Source organism: Emydura macquarii, unplaced genomic scaffold, assembly GCF_026122565.2.
Source record: "Emydura macquarii macquarii isolate MOO-44397 ecotype Brisbane River unplaced genomic scaffold, CSIRO-AGI_Emac_v2 contig_431, whole genome shotgun sequence".
NCBI lineage: Eukaryota > Metazoa > Chordata > Testudines > Chelidae > Emydura > Emydura macquarii.
In genome coordinates, this window is record NW_027130568.1 from 16027295 (window position 1) to 16045960 (window position 18666).

Sequence of the window (18666 nt, forward strand, 5' to 3'; positions counted from 1 at the left end):
AGTTGGCCTGCCTCCAGAGTGAAAACCTAAACAGAATTTGTATGTGCGATTCTAACAACCACTTATATAAAATATGAAAGATGCTTGAAATGGCAAACTTTGTTCAAAGAAAGGTAATGAATAACTCTCAAGGGGCTGTTTCTAAGGCCAGTGGGTTGGTGCCACTACAAAGTTAAAAAGCATGATTACATGAGGTTTAAAAAAACAGGGTAAAATCCTGACTCCTCTGAAGTCAACAGCAAAACTCCAAAAACACATGGCTGACAAATATCATGGGGAAGGGGCTGGTATGGAATGGTTTCCAGCAAACCGGGCAGGAAGTAAGGGTAAAGATAAACCTCCCATAGGATTTCTGTTGAAAATGAAAGTATTCTACTACTAAAATAGTAAAAATATAATGCAGCAGCTATGTTAACGATTATCAGATTTACTACCACAATATTCTCAAGTGCTACAGCTAATTTCTCCAATACTATTTTACAGAAACAAAAACAGCACTAGAAAACTGAGTATTGCAGGTAAAATGGTACATGTAAATATATACATGCACTCTCATACACTATATTACCAGTACAACACAGTGAAATTTGCATTTAATGATTACTACTTGCAGTAATCATTTGGGTACGTGGATCAAAAGCTACTCTTCAAAACTCAGTTTTCACTACAGCAGACGAATTTACCTCACATTTTGCAATGAGCACTTGGGTCTCAGGTTCAAACTGGAGGTGAATTTTTTTGATAGGGAAGTGCTATTATCTCTGTTTTAGTGATAAGAACTGAGGCACAGAGAAGTCACACAGGAGGTCTGAGACACAGCAGGGAACTGAACCTGTTCCCTAAAATCAAGGCCCTAGACATTGGATTATCCTTCCCCTCTCTCTCAATTTCTAAATTACACAATGTATGTCATGAACCATGCCACTCACCTGATGGAGGTTACTGCCACAGGCATATTCCAAGTTACTGAGATGGAACTGTAGTACCTTTTCCTCCAGATCACTGAACTGGATACCTGATTCCTGAATAAAAGCTTTATAGATCTCCTGTATCTTCTCTGTACAGAAACGGATTTAAAACATAAATGTAGAAATAGGTGCTCATAGTTCATTGTTCTCTGAATCTGACAAGTTTGCAAGTTAACTATTAATACTTATCCTAATTTATTTCTTATGTAGGGAAAAAGATGCTACAGAATATGTGCAAGTAAGATCTTTCACATGTGATCAGATGAAACCCTAATTTGATTTAGGATTAAAATAATTTGATTTCAGATACAGATAAGGCACTGTATGTTTCCCAAGAAAGTACTGTCCTCAAAAAGAGAGTAGATATTACTGTCAACCTCAGGAAAAATTCTGGTTAAAAAAGGAGCCATATCAGATAACCAACATAGACAGCAGAGAAATTCATTGTTCAGCTAGCATAAGTAGGCAGTGCTTCAGTTTAAGTGACACTCATTCCCTAAGGCTAATTCATCAAAAAATAACTCATGAATACTATTCTGAATGCCACCTTTTATAGAATCCCGTGTAATTGCTACAAAAGCAAAAGATTTGAAAAAGTTGGGGCCCGATTCAAAGCTCACTGAAGCCAATGAGATTCTCTTCATTGTTTTCCAGTGGGCCTTGGATCAGGCCTTTGCTCTGGGTCTATGCATCCTAGAAAAGAAAAGAGAAGAACTATATTCTGAAAATGTCATTAAAAAAATAAAAATCACAGCTGCCCTGACCTTCTCTATTTAACCAAAACTGCTTCAGCTACTTGGGGTATGTCTACATTGCAATTAGATACTTGTGGCTGGCCTGTGCTCTGACTTGGGCTCGCAGGGCTTGAGCTAAGGGCCTGTTTAATTGCGGTGTAGATGTTGTGGTGTAGATGTTTAATTGTGGTGTAGATGCTGGAGCCCGGACTCTAGGACCCCCTGGCGTAGGAGGGTCTCAGAGCTTGGCTGAATGTCTACACCACAATCAAAAAGCCCCTTAGCTGGAGCCCCACAAGCCCAAGTCAGCTGCACCGGACACCCACACGTTTCTAATTGCAATGTAGACATACTCTTAGAGACAAACTAATGGTAGTACCAAAGCAAAGGACAGGTATATTAAAAATGGCCAAACTATGAAAACAAGTGATCCAATCTGTTATGCTACCATCAATTTAGGAAAAGTTACCCTTCAAATAATATACGGTACAGCCTAAAAATCGAGGGGTGAAATCCTGGCCCCATTGAATTCAGAGATAAAGCTCCCATTGACTTCAATGGAGCCTAGAAGTTTAAAGCCAACCTTACATACAAACATTGAGAATCATGTATGAAATGAAAGGCAAGTTGCCATAAAAGCCCCCTTATTCTAATGGTTACAAACTTTATCATCTCTGGCATCCAGGTCAGCTCCCTTCTTACCTCCAAGAGGGACATCTTGATGTTGGGTCTTATCCTTTCTCCACTCCGAGACAACATCCAGGATGGCATTGAAATGAAAGTCCATGCGCTTATCTATAGTGGGGTCAGTTATCCTTCCACCTTCTTGGATCAAATCACATCTCTCCCCTAGTTTGTGCATTTTAATGCCAAGCTTCAAAGAAAGTTAAAATGAGTAAGAGTAAAATTTCTATGGGGAAAACTTCACTTTCTAAGCTGCTTAAGTACGTTTAAAAAAAGAAGGGTAAATCCTTAGGAATAAGACACTATTGCTAATATGGAGTTTTTGCGCACCTTAAACAACTGATCAGGTTACACATGCATCTCATCCTCTTAAAATGATACAAAAATTTAGTTCTGAATGGAAATTGAAACTCAGTAGTTCAATCAAGCCTATGACTTTTAAGCAACAATATATCAAAGGCAGTACAAAAATCCAAGCATTAGGAAATGGTAAAACTAGAAAAATCACACACTTGTTGCTTCTGTAGGCAGAGTGCATTGCATACAGCAGGGATTCCTTCTGTTCCTACACGCACACACACCCCACAAATTCTCTGTGTTCTCCCATCCCACTCTATTTCAGAGACTCCCTGCAACCCCCTGACTCTTTCCCTCATGCCAAGGGCTCTGAGTGTCCTCCATTTGCCCCTTCCAGTTTTCACCAAAATCAATATGGTTCTGCCCATATATGTCTGGGATATCCGTCGAATGTTTTGCATTTGATCAGATGTGGCATTCAAAAATTACTGCATTACAGACAGTAAGACAGACAGAGATATGCCATTGCGTTGAGTGTTAAACATTGATTTGCTTGGCCAACTATTATAATTTTTTTTTTTTTTAAAGTCACAGTAAAGACTTGACATGTTCCACAGAGTCCAGTTACTTGGAAATGAAGCACAATTCCTTTTCAATGCACTTTTACCTAGTCAGAGATATAGCCTAAGATTTCCCCATTCTACCCACTTATCCTGTGAGACTGGGCTACTTCCAACTGCTGGTCTCTTTTCAAAATACAGTTCTATTTTGGGGGAAAACAAAAACACTAAATAAAGGACCTCACATTATTACTCAAGAAATCAGCTCCCTGTGGGTATTCAGAAGCCATAGCTTCTCACTTTTCTGATTAAAATATGGTTTTGCTATTTTTTCATTTACTCCTCCTACTGCCATAGAGCACTGGACAGTTAAAGGAAAATGAGCTGGATTTTCTCTGGGTCTCCAGAAGACTTGTTAGCTAAGTTCCACTTGCAAAAAAACAGCCTGGGATCTGAATATGAAGCTGCTGTGGAGCATGCAATGCTGACAGTTAGAAAACACCTTCTTACTGATAACCTTTGTGGATTTCATTTGGAAGTCACTAAGAGACAATATACATGAATCCCTACAATGCCATAAAGCCACACATTAAAGTCACTTAGCAATAGTTTCTAACTATAAGCCCCCACTCCAGTTTAAGGGCTTGCCTATACCACAGCACCAACCTGTTGGGGACCAGTTACATTTTCCGCAGTTGCAGGTAAAAGCATGGCTCTTTCTTGCAGCCGGTGCCTAGCCATTTTTATTTTAGCAATGTCCCTGACACTGTGCTAAAGTCCTGCTCTGTCCAAGGCTGTAGCGCAAATCAAAGACACGATTACCACATGAGATATCACTTACAAGACAGAAATGCGCCTTAATCAGATCAATCATGTCATAAATTAGGTCCCACAAAGGTGACTGTTATTGTAATACAGATGGACCCTAAAGTTCTCCAACTTGATAAATTCTTATGCTTTACATATTGACCATTTCTCCATATACAAATTAGTACTTCTATGGATGGTCATGAGAGTGGTATTTTTCTATGGAGGTCAATTTGGTTGATATGAGTTAGAATAGCATTTAATCAGAATCTCTGTTTTCACTCATTAAGTCATGAACTTTATTAACGTGGTTCACCTAAGAGGTGCACTAAAGATACTTTGAGCAGAATATCTCTGAGCTAGTTATTTCTGCACCTCCTTTCCTGAAGTGGACAATAATTCATTTGAATTGCATGCTGCAAGATCTCTAATTAAAAATTTGCACTCTGAAAACACTTTGCCTTTTGTTTCATTTATAGTTAAACGGTAGCATGGCCCAAACTTAACTGTACTTAAAGACCCATTCAAGACAATAAATACATATATAGTACTCTGTCTGAAAGGTAGTTTTGAAACCAAGTATTTTTTCTATTCTTCAGAATTCACAAAGGACTTAAATGTACTAAGGAAAAGATTACAATGTTAAATAAAAACAGCCTTACAAGAAGAAATTCTATTGTGAAGGAGCATTTGGTTTGATTAGTTAAAAAAAAAAAAATTAAAACTGAGATATTTTAAAGACACAGATTGTGCTAACCTTAAAACAATCATTCCTCTCATTATAAGAGGAGAGGGCCTGCTGACCCACATAATTCCTGGAAGGAAACTTTTATATTCAGAAATATTAACTCATGTGGAGCAAAACAATGGCACTCACGCATATATACATGCCTTTGTAACAAAACCACTTTCATTGATTATAACGCGTAACCATTACAGGGAACCCACTTGCTCACACATTAGTGCTATGGGGTTGTTGACGCAGCCATTGACAATCTGTGCTCCTTTTCCTACAGTGACTCCTTTGAAAGTCTTATCATCCCACACTCGTCCACCAATTCTGTCTTTCGCTTCCAGCACAATGACCTGTAACACAAACATAGCTTAGGAAGTTGTCAGAGAAGTTGTTTTAAAAATACTTATTTAGGCTCCAGGGTAAAGACAAAGTGAAGCTGCTTAGTTATGTTATTGAGCTCAATATTTTACTTTGTTGATAAATGGACACTAATAGAGCAGATCTTCCATTCATGTTTCTCAAATTGATTTAACGGTTACCTTAAAGGGATACATACACACAATTATAAAACAAAGGCTCATTTTAACTTTAGCCATAATTAATACCTTAATAAAACTAAGCTTGAGTATACCATCATTTCCTTTTTTAACATCAACAAGGTAAAAAACACTTCCAATTTTTCAGGTTTAGAGAAAGGTGTGTCATTTACCCAGTATGTGTTGCCATTTGCTGATTCTTTTAAAATGCATTTAATGTACATTTCATATGCTGAAGATAAACATTTTCTAAACGGATAAGCAATATTTTCAATTGAAATTGTTTTTGCTGTTTGCTAATTAAATAATTCATTGCAAGATACATTTCTGCATAACAGACACTATACATATGGAGGACAATGTGATTTTGTGATTCAGCAGTCATTAAATGGGCTGAAAATGGGTCAGCAGAATTTTAGCCTTCGCTTAAAAATATTAAAAATTAAAGACAGGATTTTCAAAAGAAATCAAGGAGTTAAGGTGCTCAGCTCCCACTGAATTTCCAGTTCTGCAAACATTTACACATGGGAGTAGTTCCATGTATTTTAATGGGACTATTCACATGTGCAAAGTTATTTCAGTGTAAATTATTGCAGGATCAAGATGACTACAGTCATCAAAAAGAGAGAGGGAAGAGGGATACAATCAAATATATGCAATTTATGTAAACTTGTTTATTATAAATAGATCACATCAACTATTTTTAATTCTGGTAAAGTTAATTTAATAAGCAAGAATGATAACATTTTTTCCTTATTATTTACATTATGATAGCCCCTAAACACCGCAGTCAAGAATCAGGTTCCCTCTGTTCTGGACACTGTTCTCATAAGTCATTTTTTTAAAAAGTATGTAAAATATGTACTAAACATACCACTGTTCTGCTTTATTTGTTTAACCTTAACTAAAATAAACAATAAATATTACCTAACCTAACTAAACCCTAGATTTTGCACATTTATTGGGCTCTTCTAGAGATGCAGCTGTATTAGGAATGTAATTTTTCCACTTCTGAAGGACAGGTTTCTAAATCCTATGTAGTAGGAGATCTGTGGTTTGTGAATGTTGAATACATTTATTTATCCTATTGCTTTTTTTTACCTTAATTCCAAAGTTGTGCAGTTGTCTTGCAGCTGCTAATCCTGCTGGACCAGCCCCAACAACAACGACAGATTTCTTTTTTGTTTGGTTGGTTGGTTTTTTTTTTTTTTTTTTTTTTTAAAAGGTGGGGGGAGAGAGGGAGAGAGAGAGAACATGAGAAGGAAAGTAGCATATGTTCTTCTAGAAGAAAACAGTTGATGCAAAAACAAAAACCAAACATTGCACTCCCAGTGACATCTGTGCTCCCACTGACTTCAGTGGTGTGGGAACAGGCCTGTGTCCTCTAAAGTAATCAATGACAACTTTGAAAGGGATGATTTGTTAGGGTTCATATAAGGTACAAAGAAGCCAGTTACTGCTTTGGGGATACTAACTGGTTTATTTGAGGCCTTTAAAATAAGATGTCAATATACTTTTACTAAAACAGAGCTGATAAAAAAAAAAATCAAGCAAGTGAAGTGACTTTTAGATCAAAACCATCATATAAGAATCTTTGATCACAAAAGGCGTTAAATAATGAAAACTAGTTTAAAATATACATCCATACTTTCATTTATATGTAGCATAAAATTGTATTTGTCACTATTTTTAGGAGATATTACATTATAGCATATATTCATTTCGGATATAAGTTGCAGTGTCGTGTCACACAAATTGCTAGTCATACACAAGTACTCTTTGATCACAGTTCTTGAAAGCCATGTTTTCTAGCTCGGTAGACAGGGGTGAATTACTATGCTAGGATGTGGGAGGAAAGCAGAATGTATATCACGGTTTTATAAAACAGGTTATAACAGTTCATCCCTGTTTACAGTGGCCATGGAAACCATAGGTCTGATGTTCCCACTGAAGTCAAAGGGAGTTTACATTTTGCTAGCAAGAGCTAAATTTAAACATGATTCTGGCTAACATGACTGGAATTACGGATTGAAACAAGAGCCCACTGAAAACAGAAATTAAGCAGCATCATATTCTATCTACTAATTATATAGAGAATATTATGGCTACTTACATTGTGGTATTCTTTGGGAAGAAGAGGCTGGTCAGGACTGACTGACAAAATCCCTGTATTAATCAAACCTTTTCTTGCCATAAAATAAAGTATCCTTTCCATCTCTTGCACACAGCGAATACGCACAAGCCCCCGCACAATGATGCGATGAGTACATTTGTGAGGGGTGAGAGCTTCCTGCATATTGAGAAACAAAAACAAAATAAAGACATGTTAATACAAAATGCTCCATGCTTTCCCATGCTTAAAACATATTTCAACTGTAATTCAGATACTAAAATCTAACCTTTAATCAAAAAGGTTTCTGAAAGAGATTAACAAAGAGTAAAGGTCAATTTTGTGTGCCAGCCAACTGCAGGGAGAGAATCAATAGACCACTTGATTCTTCCAATTCTCCCATAACCAAACAGAGTGAATTAAAACAAAACAAATGAGATAAAAGTACATAGATCTTAGCTACACCCATGCCAAATTTAGATATTGCAGCAATGCTAGGTATTCAAGCTTTTCCTCTGAATGCCCTATGAATCCACCCAGTAGAGGTGCGTGCAAGTTGTATGCTACTCCAGCCAAAGTAAAAACAGGATCATATTAAAAAATCTTGTATTAAGAGACAATATTGCAGTGGGCCACCCAAGTCCAGAAGTCTTAGTTTTGAGAAAACCAACAGGGTTTCTGATCTCATTTATACTGGTGTAAATCAGGAGTAATTCCAATGAAGTCAATGGAATTAAATCTGTGTAAGCAAAAAGAAAATCAAACCCACAACCATGTCTAGGGTCACCTGTGCCCCTGCAGATATACCAGAAGATGGCTGGGATGCTCCTGTTCATTACATGGTGTTTGCCTGTAGAGCATGCTTTTTGCAACACTAGCTGCACGGAGTTTCTATACTGCTAGAAGCTTTAATACTCTACTTTTTCCTCCTCAGTCATACTCAGTTACAGTTTTGCCATAAGCCTCTTCTCACGCTTACCCAAGTGTCAGTACTTACCTAATATTCACATAAACAAAAAGCACTGAAGTGCCCTAAAAAGCCATTTAGAAATATTCTGAAGTGTCCCATTACCAAGATTGTATAGGGCTTTCATCTTAAAGTTGGAACGTTTCAAAACCATTTGCAGATCATTTTAAAGGAAGTTTCTTGGCATTATGAAATACAAGCAATTTTTTTATTTGATGCTGTTTTTTGTACAATTTTTAAGGTGCAATTACTGTGTCTAATGAAGATTCTTCATAGAACACAGACTCCATTCCATTTGCATCCTCTAGCAGGAGGGCTCTTCTGCCCAAACTTCTTGGAGGCAGTACCTCAGAGCACATTATTTGGAAATATAAAATTATACCATTAACTGTCAGCCTTGCTTACTTTGCAATTTGTGTACCACAAAGACAGGATGAGGTTTCTCAAAGCTAGGTACATGGTCGGATCTCGTGAATATTCTGGGAACTCATAGAGCTCATCTAATTCCATAACATCTGGTCTCACACAAAGGGCTTTTCCGCATTCATTGGGCTGGTAGAAGGGCTGGAAGTATCTGTTCATCCCTGAAATGGAATAAAGACTGGCCGTGAATTAGTCATACTCTGCTGTATTGACTGGACCTGTCCTGGTCACTCTATTATACACTGAGCGTGCTCAGATGACCATCCTCAGGGTGGTACTGAGGAAGTCCTCAAACCTCTGACAACCCTCAGGATTGTCCTAAGTTTTCACTGCTTTATTCCCTCCTCCACCCTCCAAGTCCTGCAATGCAAACATCATCCTTCCAGCTGAAGAGATCTGGACCTATCCAGGTTAGAGGTCTTTTTTGGCTCTCTGGGATAATGCACCCTAGGGGGACAAATAGATGCAGTTGAAGGAAACCAAGCCTTTTTAAAAAGCACTTTGTTACAGGAAAACTGCTCTGTTTGCTCAGCTCAGTGGAAGTTCTGAGGGTGAGCTGCAACTTTTGCCAGGTATATATATTTTGGTGATGTTTTCAGCTACTACTGGCATTGCTGAGCGTGACGCTTGTAAAATATCAACAGTGCTTGTGACAATAATAACAATAGATGTTCTAGTCTGACATTAATATAATTCTTTCTTCTCTCTGAAACAAAACATCACTTTGAAATGCAGATTACACTGAAGAAGAGTAAGTTGCTATACAGTCTCTGACATCAGCAATGTTGATTGCACGAAGCTTAGAACTACCACAGACAGCTAACGTGAAAATTAACTCTTTATTCATAAATTATTGAAACCCTTATGTTTTCTGAATTGTTAACAAATAATAATGATCCTTTGCATTTCTAAAGCACTATCTTATCCAAGAATCTCAAAGTTTTTTATAAACATTAATGATTTAAGCATCAGAGAAGTGCTGTGAAGTAGTGAAGCAGTACTGACTCTAATTTTATAGATGTGCAAACTGAAACACAGAGAGGAAGTGATTTGCCAAAGGTCACACAGAAAATCTGTATCACAGCTGGGAAATGAATTCAGATTTCCTGTCTCAGCATTAACCTCAAGACTATCCTGCAACCTCACTAGCATGCAATATGATTCAGTTCAAGTAACTGAACATACAACATTCAAGAAAAGGACAAAAATCTTTCCAGCGCTGTGTCATGTAAATAGAAGCAAACAATCCTTACCAGGCACATTAGGTGCAATCTTTAAGTGCTCTAACTTCACAGCATTGGATTCGCCAAGTAATCGGTTAGTGCTGGTACAAGAGGGACTCATGCCTACGCAGTCTGGATAGTACGCACAGAGCAAGGGAGCTGCCACACTGTCTTTCAGCAAAGGAGGGAGGATGAGCATGGAGTACCACCAATGGTCTGAAACTTCAGCAACTCTCTGGGTGAAGGAGAAAAAAAAAAAGAAGAGAACAAGCATCAGAACTCTAAACACATTTCATTTGATTTTTCCATAACCCTCAAAACTCAAATCCGAGAGCAATAAAGCACCAACCTCAGAGACAAGACAGTTTCAAACACAGATATTTCCCCTCCTTTTCTCCCCGTCCTGTACCTGACTTGGAAACCTTGTACTGTTGCCATGTTCAGCAGAAATGAAGTTGGCAAGAGCCACAAACTGAGCATCCATTTTGCAAGGTAAAAAAAAAAAATTAAACATACTTCTTTACCTCATCCAGACTAGGCATTTTTAATTGTTTCTGGTTCAAGACAGCTGGATTTAGGAAAGTTAAAAGGCTTATGGCAACACGTAACTGATCAGTTTCATTTACATTCTTCCCTCCCTGTGACAATGAACCTTGACTTGCAGATCTATAGTTACAATGCAAATCAAACAAATATATACCAAAAGCTTAAATATATAGGCAATCTTACACAAGTGTTAACAGGAATTCACCTGAACAAATTGTGTGGCATAAGGGAACTTTTCGTACACTTGCCAACTTTGGCTTATCGCACATGAGCTTGTGAAGAGAAACTGCAATGCAGAATCATGCCATTCGTGATGGCATCCCAGTACCAAAATATAATGCCACACTTCAAAACAGTCAAACCTTTGTAATTATTGTGAAACATTACAGTTCAGTTTTTCACATGCTCCTGAAGACAGTTTACAGAACCAGCCCGCATGAAAATTAAGATCCTCAAAAACACAGGGAATTTCATGTCCAAATCTGGACGGTTAGTGGATCAGAACCCAAAATCAGGAGTAGGCCTAGAATTAGTCTCTGTCTCAGGGCCCTATGAGAACCACATGAACATTTATACTAAGGGGGAAGAAAGATTAGAAGGTTGACGGGTCACAGCCTTCCCCGTTATTAAAACGGATCCTCCTCCAGATGAGGCACAGGCAATCTCAATTCCCGAGGCTGAAACACACACACACGCTAGCACAGAAAGATGCTGCTGTCATTGCAACCTCTGGCCAAAAAAGGGGGGAAAAACCCACCTACCCCATTCGCATGTTTGAACCCCACTTTTACACTGTGGAGCAAATGCACAGTCATGGACAGGCAACTCACCAGATCCTCAGGCATGGAACACGGGTCCGAGCCCTCAGTCTGAAAGAGAAGTTTAATTACATCAGAACCTGCCTAAAGCCACACAAGAGTATTAAGTAAAAGAAGCAACGAGACTATGATACAACTTTTGACTTAAAAATGTATTTAAAAAAAGAGTGCTCTGTTTTAATATTTCATAGCACAGATAATTACCATATGGTAGTATTTTAGTTATTTTTTTGACAATACATGATATTAAAAAATACTAAAAAGCCAAACACCACAGATAAAGTTCCTGGATGATTGAACTGAATGGACTTTGCAATCTAATGGCCCCACATTAAAATATACATAGCAGGGGGGCTGAGTAGAAACAGAGAGGAGTTTTGGTTTAAACTGCATTTCAGTGCTCAGCAGTCTAGATACATGCATATGTGAAGGGCTAGGTATCTGCAGCACTATACAAACATTCAATAAAATCACTTCCTGTGTATACACAGTATACTACTTTCAAATGCATACCAAAGACACTTGTCTTCAATGAGGACTATGTCAATAGCAAGTTTGTTAGAGCAAGCAAGTTTTGTTTGTTTGAATAGCAATTTCAGAGATATCTAAAAGTGTCTCAGCTGGTGAAAAATGTGTTTCATGTAAGAATACCACAAAAACATAACTAAATGTCATTTTATCGGATTTTCTAGGAAGATCCCATTCTAGACTGAAAAACGATGAGAAAATCCTCTTTACCAGAGAATTAAAGGACATCAATAGGACCAGAATTTCACCTTAAATGTGTGAAAACAGACTCACAATATAAGTGCTTCCTCAACCATAACTCTAGTATTGCTAGTATGATACTATGATGACTTTTTGGAACTCTCAGTCTTCACATTAAATCTGAATCTTTTCATTTCAACAGATGCACATAAAAAAAAAATTAAAAGATCCACAGAACTTTTCAGATGTTTTGCCTCATAGCAAAACAACCCCTCAAACATAAAAGGATATTGGAAAGACACACACATTTTGGAAGCAACAACTATTTTGTGGAGACTGATCTCTCTCAGCTTTTTGAAACAGATGATTTAACAACTAACTGCACAGACATTTCTACAAACAATATTCTGAATATTGCAGTTTCATCACTTTCCTGAAGGAAATTGCTTAAGTTACTTAAATTGCGGTAGAATACAAAATACATAGCTTCTAAGATAATCAACTCATCATTTTAACAAATATAAATGTTAAAAGGAAAAAAAAAAAAAAAAAAGCAAAGAATGTCTATAACAAGAGAACACCTTAACTGCAGTTTAAGTAGGGACAGAGTGTTGCTGTTACCTTAGTAGAATTGTTCAGTTTCATACCACATCGGTATGTTTTTGCTATTTGTGATGTAAGCTGGATTTCCTTTGTCAGCTGACGCCATTTTCCACACTCTGGCTTTGTGCACTGCACCTAGAAGTAAAAACCAAACATGTTTTAACTTGTAATCGACTCTGATTACAGATCAGGGTCATGATGCAACGAACACCAGCAAAGGAATGTGGTAGTTAGGAAACCTACTTTGGGATCATAACTAATGGGTAGGTAAGAAGATGCAAGGAATCTGTTAAATACATTATTCATATAAGGTGAAATTTATCCTCATGCAGAGGACTAGCACAAGGGTTATGCACAGTTTCAGCCCCACTTACTCCCTATGGGCTTATGCAGAGCGCCAGGATAAGGCCAATGAGCCACCTAAGCCCATAGGTTGTAAATGGGACTAAAGTTGTACACAGACTTTATGCTGGTCCTGCACATGAACATGAATTTCACTCATAGGACTTAATGCTGAGATGTATTGAGCACACAATTCCCACTTATTCCATTGGAGTTTGAAGGTATACAGAATCTCTCAGGATTGTTCATTTCTGCCTGCACTCTCCCTTCCATTCACCATCCCCTCCCTTATGGCTGGTTTTCTCCCTCTCTCTCTATTCACCCCAGTGCTACCAGCCTTTTCACCATCACCACCTCCCCACTCCTGACATCTGCTTCCATCTGAACTACATCCTAAATGCTTCCTGCTGTCTCAGTGATTAGATTGAGAAACAAAGTAGAGAGCGCTTATCCAAGAATTGGGAAAGATTTCTGACACTGCAGAAACTGATCAGGATTATTATCTGGAGCCTGCTTTGCCGCCCCTCCCCAATAACAGAAATCCTCCTAAAGTCCCAGAGCAGAACCTGCTACTTGACCTTCAAACTGGAAACTACTGAAAATATACACACGCATACACAGAGAAATAGATCATTACACAAAGCATTATATACCTTACCCAATAAGGAAGCTGTTGATCAGCCATGAAAGCTTTAGGACTAGGCTCACTTTTACCATTACTGGTCCAAATCCTTTTCCAAGCAGTGTATTTCTCATAACCATCTTTATGACTAAGAAGAAACATAAAGTAATTGGCAAGCATTTAGCAAGTGGGCAGGTCCAGTCTATTTTAAAGAACACCACTTATTCCAAAAAATCATGTTTTAAGGGGGTGGGGAGAAGAGACGGACACATAAGGCTGAAAACAGCACCTTTTTTTTTTTTTAAAGAAACAAATATGATAGCAATCAGGGAGTGTCTAGGCCTACATTTCCTTTTGATAATAAATACAGGGGATAATATGCAAGGCCAAAGTGAGCTACAGCTCAGCACATAACTGCCAGGTTAGTCTTTCTAGTCAGTGAACTTCTAGCGTCAAATTCACTCACTGATTTGGGATACTTTGAATCTGAAAAGCACTTTGTAAAACCAAATTCCTATCACCCTCATCTAGATTCACTCCCAGTGTATTTACTTAAAATTTTACTTGCTTATAATTAGGTTTGGCAGAATTTGATTTTTTTTGGGGGGGCGGGGAGGAGGGGGGGCGGGAAGGGGTAATTTTTTCAGATAATATCAATGTTTAAATAATTTTTTCTATTTTTATCAGTTTAAATTTTCACAGTTCTGGGAAATTATAGGAAGGTCAGACAACAGTTAATGACAATAGACGTTGAGATTCAAAAGTTAAAGCTTTATAACTCTTGACAATTTGTGTTTTAACATTTTATGTCAAAATATACAAAGTAAATAGCCATAAATCAAACTCTAATAAGTTCTCAAGCAGTATCTGTCTTACTTTGCCTATCTGTAAATCTTGATTTATCATCATCGGAAACAGTTTTTCATCAGTTTGAGTGTGTACAGTGAAATTGACATTTACTTAAATTTACCAATAAAAATCTATCCTTCCAAGTTTCCTTTTAATTTAAAACTTGACAGTGTACCTTTAAAAATAAGGATGCTTTTGAGTCCAACAGAACATTTTCAGAACTCATTACTTGTTAGGTTTTTTTTCTGTTTATTTACACTCTTTGGAAAAAACCCTGAACACGTTTTTAAAAAGTCACACAAGAACTGACAAGCAGCTTAAATTGCCACTTTTTGGTTGATGGACAGCCCGCGCACCAGCTGCAGTTTGCATAACTTACACTCAGCAGTATCTAAGCCTCACTTCAAAATAACATCAGTAGAGAGGAGAAAGTTTAAAATATTTGTTTCAATAAATGAGACTGTCTGCAAATTTTTAATATACAATAAATCTTTCCAGGACTTCTGTAACAAGACATGATATCTCAATAAGTGTACCTTCGATAATAGTGATCAAAACACTCATTGCAGAAATGTTCCCCACAGGAGAGATGATACCATCTAGATGTGTAGCCATTTTTAGCACACCTGGACACAAGAAAACATGCAAGCAGCATTATGACACATAAAAAAAAAAAAAAAAACTAAAAATTCTTCCCATGGACTCTGCTGCATTTTAAAATTTGAAGAAATGTTAAGACCAGGGCAGGGCAGAAGAGAGTTTGATACTCTATTGTTTCTTTGCACAATGGGTCCTAAGTATTACAGTAATCATAATAATTAGAAAGTCATTTTAACAGCTCATATTTCATCACAAGCAATATAAGATGCAAAGGTGACAAAATGTATTTTCACGTGCAGTTTTATAACTGGTCTGAGAATGCAGCAGCCTCTCTTTAGCATTGTCGGCTCGGCATGCCCACTGCCAGCTCTCAGAGAAGGGTGCTGGAGATTGATAATTATTACTGTTATTGATAGTGTGGCAGCACCCATTTACCAAATGCACAGGAAAACACAGTCCCAGCCTCAAAGAAATTAAAATTTATTCAAAAAAAAAAAAAAAAAAAAAAAAGGAGGATATTTTCTTTTCCCTGCCTCTCAAACTCCAAATTCATAGGTTGATTAAACCACAAATACAAAACAAATTGCTGCTAGGTCTAGAGACCAGAACTGATCTGTGCACATGAAATATCTATTGTCCAATTATTTTCAATTGTATAATTACTGAGTTGGTAGTTATTTTAACCTAAGACAAAAATCTACACAGTTACACACTGAAAGTATTCATTCTCTTTTACTGTCACAAATATATATATATATATAACAAGGATTACATTAGACAAAGCATTCAAGCAACAAACCCACTGAAGTCAATGAAATGTTCCTCTAAATGTAAAGTAAGGTAGTGGCAAAGCACAATGAAGTCTGAGCTGGCTAACTATGAAATGATCTAATTTCCCATAAGTAATAATACTGAAGTATTTTTAAAACAACACCAACAAAAATAAGACTTTAAAAAAATGATTAAAATGTCTTAATTGCCTCCTGGATACCAACATTTAAAATAATTTCCCATGGTTTCCTGGGTATCAAGAGCCCTATATGTCACACTCAGTTGCCAAAACATTCAACTTTCCTGTGACAACTTCTATAATGCAGATATTCCTTCTCAATGCAAAAAGATGCAACACAAACAAAATTTAAAACTTGGGGACAGCATAAAATAATTTTATATCAAAGCCAAATTTATAGCACAATATTAGATTGGGAGGGGACAGTGCCACATAAGTCCAGGGCCTCTGCCACATACATTTAGAGTAACATGTTGCATATTATAGGCCCTGCCCATTATGTAATACTTTACTTCCACATGCCTCTAAATTCAGAATAATAAAATGAAAAAGTACATATATAAAAGTTTACAGGAAGTTAGTCATGAGTGAAAATAGGATGTTATAATGAAAACAGTTTTATAACATTAGGAGCCAATCCCAAAGATTCAGCACCTTAACAACAGATTACAGAACACTATAACAACACAAAAGTAGTATAGAATAATATATGATGGTTTCATTTTGTGTTTAGATAGGGAAGCTGCTCTTCTGTTTCATAAACACGCCCTTAATTTCACAAAAACAAAATTTGTGCCAGAAAACAGACATGCTGCATTGATAACCCTTATCCTAGAGGGATGTTAATTCAGGATTGGCAATACACAGCAGAAAGTCATCTGCAAGAGATGCCATTTGTGATGATTCACTGGCACACTAAGTCTACAACCAGCATTACATTAGTACCTTTCAGTTTTGCCTGTAGATTTAAGAGATTTTGTCAAAAACACAGGCATGTAAGTACAGAAAAACAAACCTTTCAGCAGCACTTGCAAAGCAAACAGGACATGTTGCAGTGCACCCAGCTTTTTCACATTTTCTATATTTCTTCTCTGATGCATCATCATCATCCTCTGCCGCTTCAGCTGCCTTCTTCTTCACCTAATAGAGAATGGATAGAACTGAACTATAAGAAGATCTGTGACTGGAAATAACAATTGTGCTGAATATTCTACACTCAAAGATTCCTTTGTTGCATAATTCAAGACACAGCAACAATTGGTTAAAATAATATAAATCAGATCTTTGGAATCCATAGTAAAAGAGCTGCAATGTGGGACAACTTGACAATTGTGAAAGTAGATCAGTTTTAAAGATCCAACAACCTTGGCAATGTCCATTTAAGCTAAAGGCTTCTTGATTTAGTCTTTTAATTGATTCCTTTAAAGAATTTATAAAGCAGGGATTCCAGTTTAAACTAATATGTACACTCTTTTGGATCCTAGTGTTTCTAGCACCATTGTTCCAATCTCTCATTAAAACTCTTTTATTGCACAAATCCAATCAGTGTTAATCTACATCACTATTATCATATGCTCCTAAAATGTATAATTTATTTTAAAAATTAACCAAACTCCAATACAGAACCATCCTCCTGGTCATTCTGGGCACTGTGTACAATTTGCGTGCTCTATCTAGACCTCAATCCTGCAAACTGTTCTGTGTGCATGTCACCCAAAGCCCCACTGACTTTATTTTCACTATACAACTATTAATTATTCAGACAGTTTTATTACAAATGGAATGAACTCCAAGTGATCTGATCCCTCCACCCAGGTTGAGACCATTACAACATCATGGCATTTCCCCAGATTTACATATCTGTCTTGTCCCGTACTTTATAAATGTACTAAGTTCTCCCTTCCTGTCTTTTTCTGGAATTATAGAGTGCTCTCACCTTGCGGTAACACAAAAGGGTTAAACGGGGGAGTCCTTTTATAATAAATGTTAAACAAGCACACACTCCAATAATCATTTCTATATAGCTTTAAATATATAATTTTAACATTGTTAAGTACCTGTCTCCCAGAACTCCTCAAAGGAAGATTATCTGGAGACTGGTCCAAAGACGATGACTTTTTTTTTGTTCGTACCCTTCCAGCTGACATTGTCTTATAGGATCTGCAAAATGAAGTCAGAAGATTGCTAAGTAATATTGCAAAATGATTTGGCTTGAGAGAGTGTACTAATTAGATATTACATCACCACCACCACCACACTGGTCAGAACTATCAAGCTAAGTTTCTTCATAACCATTAATAAAAAAAGAAAAGAAAAAGGGGGTGGGCAGGAAAGAGGAATAGTAACTTTATTTTAAACTAAACTCAATGTGAACATATAAGAGCAGATTCTCAAATGGTGTAAATCAACAAAGGGATAGTCTTACTTAGACATTACTTAATCCTGACTCAGCACAGAGGGATTGACTAGATGACCTCTTGAGGTTCCTTCCAGTCCTTCATTTCTATAGCTGTATTGATTTCATTGGACTTAAGCTGATTTGCACCATCTGAAGACTTAGCTGATAATTATGGTTCAGAAAATGATTAAGCATAAGCTGATAATGCAAGCCTTGTACTGTTATTCTCAGTGAGGCTGCTCCTACCTACTAATTTGGGGGGTGGGGGAGGGAAGGGGAGGCCCCTCAGGAATTTGGATTGTATGGCAACTTTTAACATAATGTATTTGAACTGTTATTTAATGT

General features: G+C 37.1%; 1 protein-coding gene across 2 annotated transcripts in view; it reads right to left on the reverse strand.

Annotated features, from left to right (window-relative positions):
* Positions 1-18666, reverse strand: part of KDM1B (lysine demethylase 1B) — a 33434-nt gene that overhangs the window by 12113 nt on the left and 2655 nt on the right. For both annotated transcript variants that reach the window (XM_067537601.1, XM_067537600.1), the window contains 13 exons: positions 17981-18083; positions 16939-17063; positions 15070-15159; positions 13721-13832; positions 12739-12855; positions 11422-11460; positions 10076-10280; positions 8805-8983; positions 7436-7612; positions 6424-6498; positions 4999-5136; positions 2405-2576; positions 930-1057 (listed from right to left, as the gene is read on the reverse strand). In XM_067537601.1, coding sequence (XP_067393702.1) covers positions 930-1057; positions 2405-2576; positions 4999-5136; positions 6424-6498; positions 7436-7612; positions 8805-8983; positions 10076-10280; positions 11422-11460; positions 12739-12855; positions 13721-13832; positions 15070-15159; positions 16939-17063; positions 17981-18070 — 1647 coding nt within the window. In that variant the 5' untranslated portion in view covers positions 18071-18083. The remainder of the gene's footprint in view (positions 1-929; positions 1058-2404; positions 2577-4998; positions 5137-6423; positions 6499-7435; positions 7613-8804; positions 8984-10075; positions 10281-11421; positions 11461-12738; positions 12856-13720; positions 13833-15069; positions 15160-16938; positions 17064-17980; positions 18084-18666) is intronic.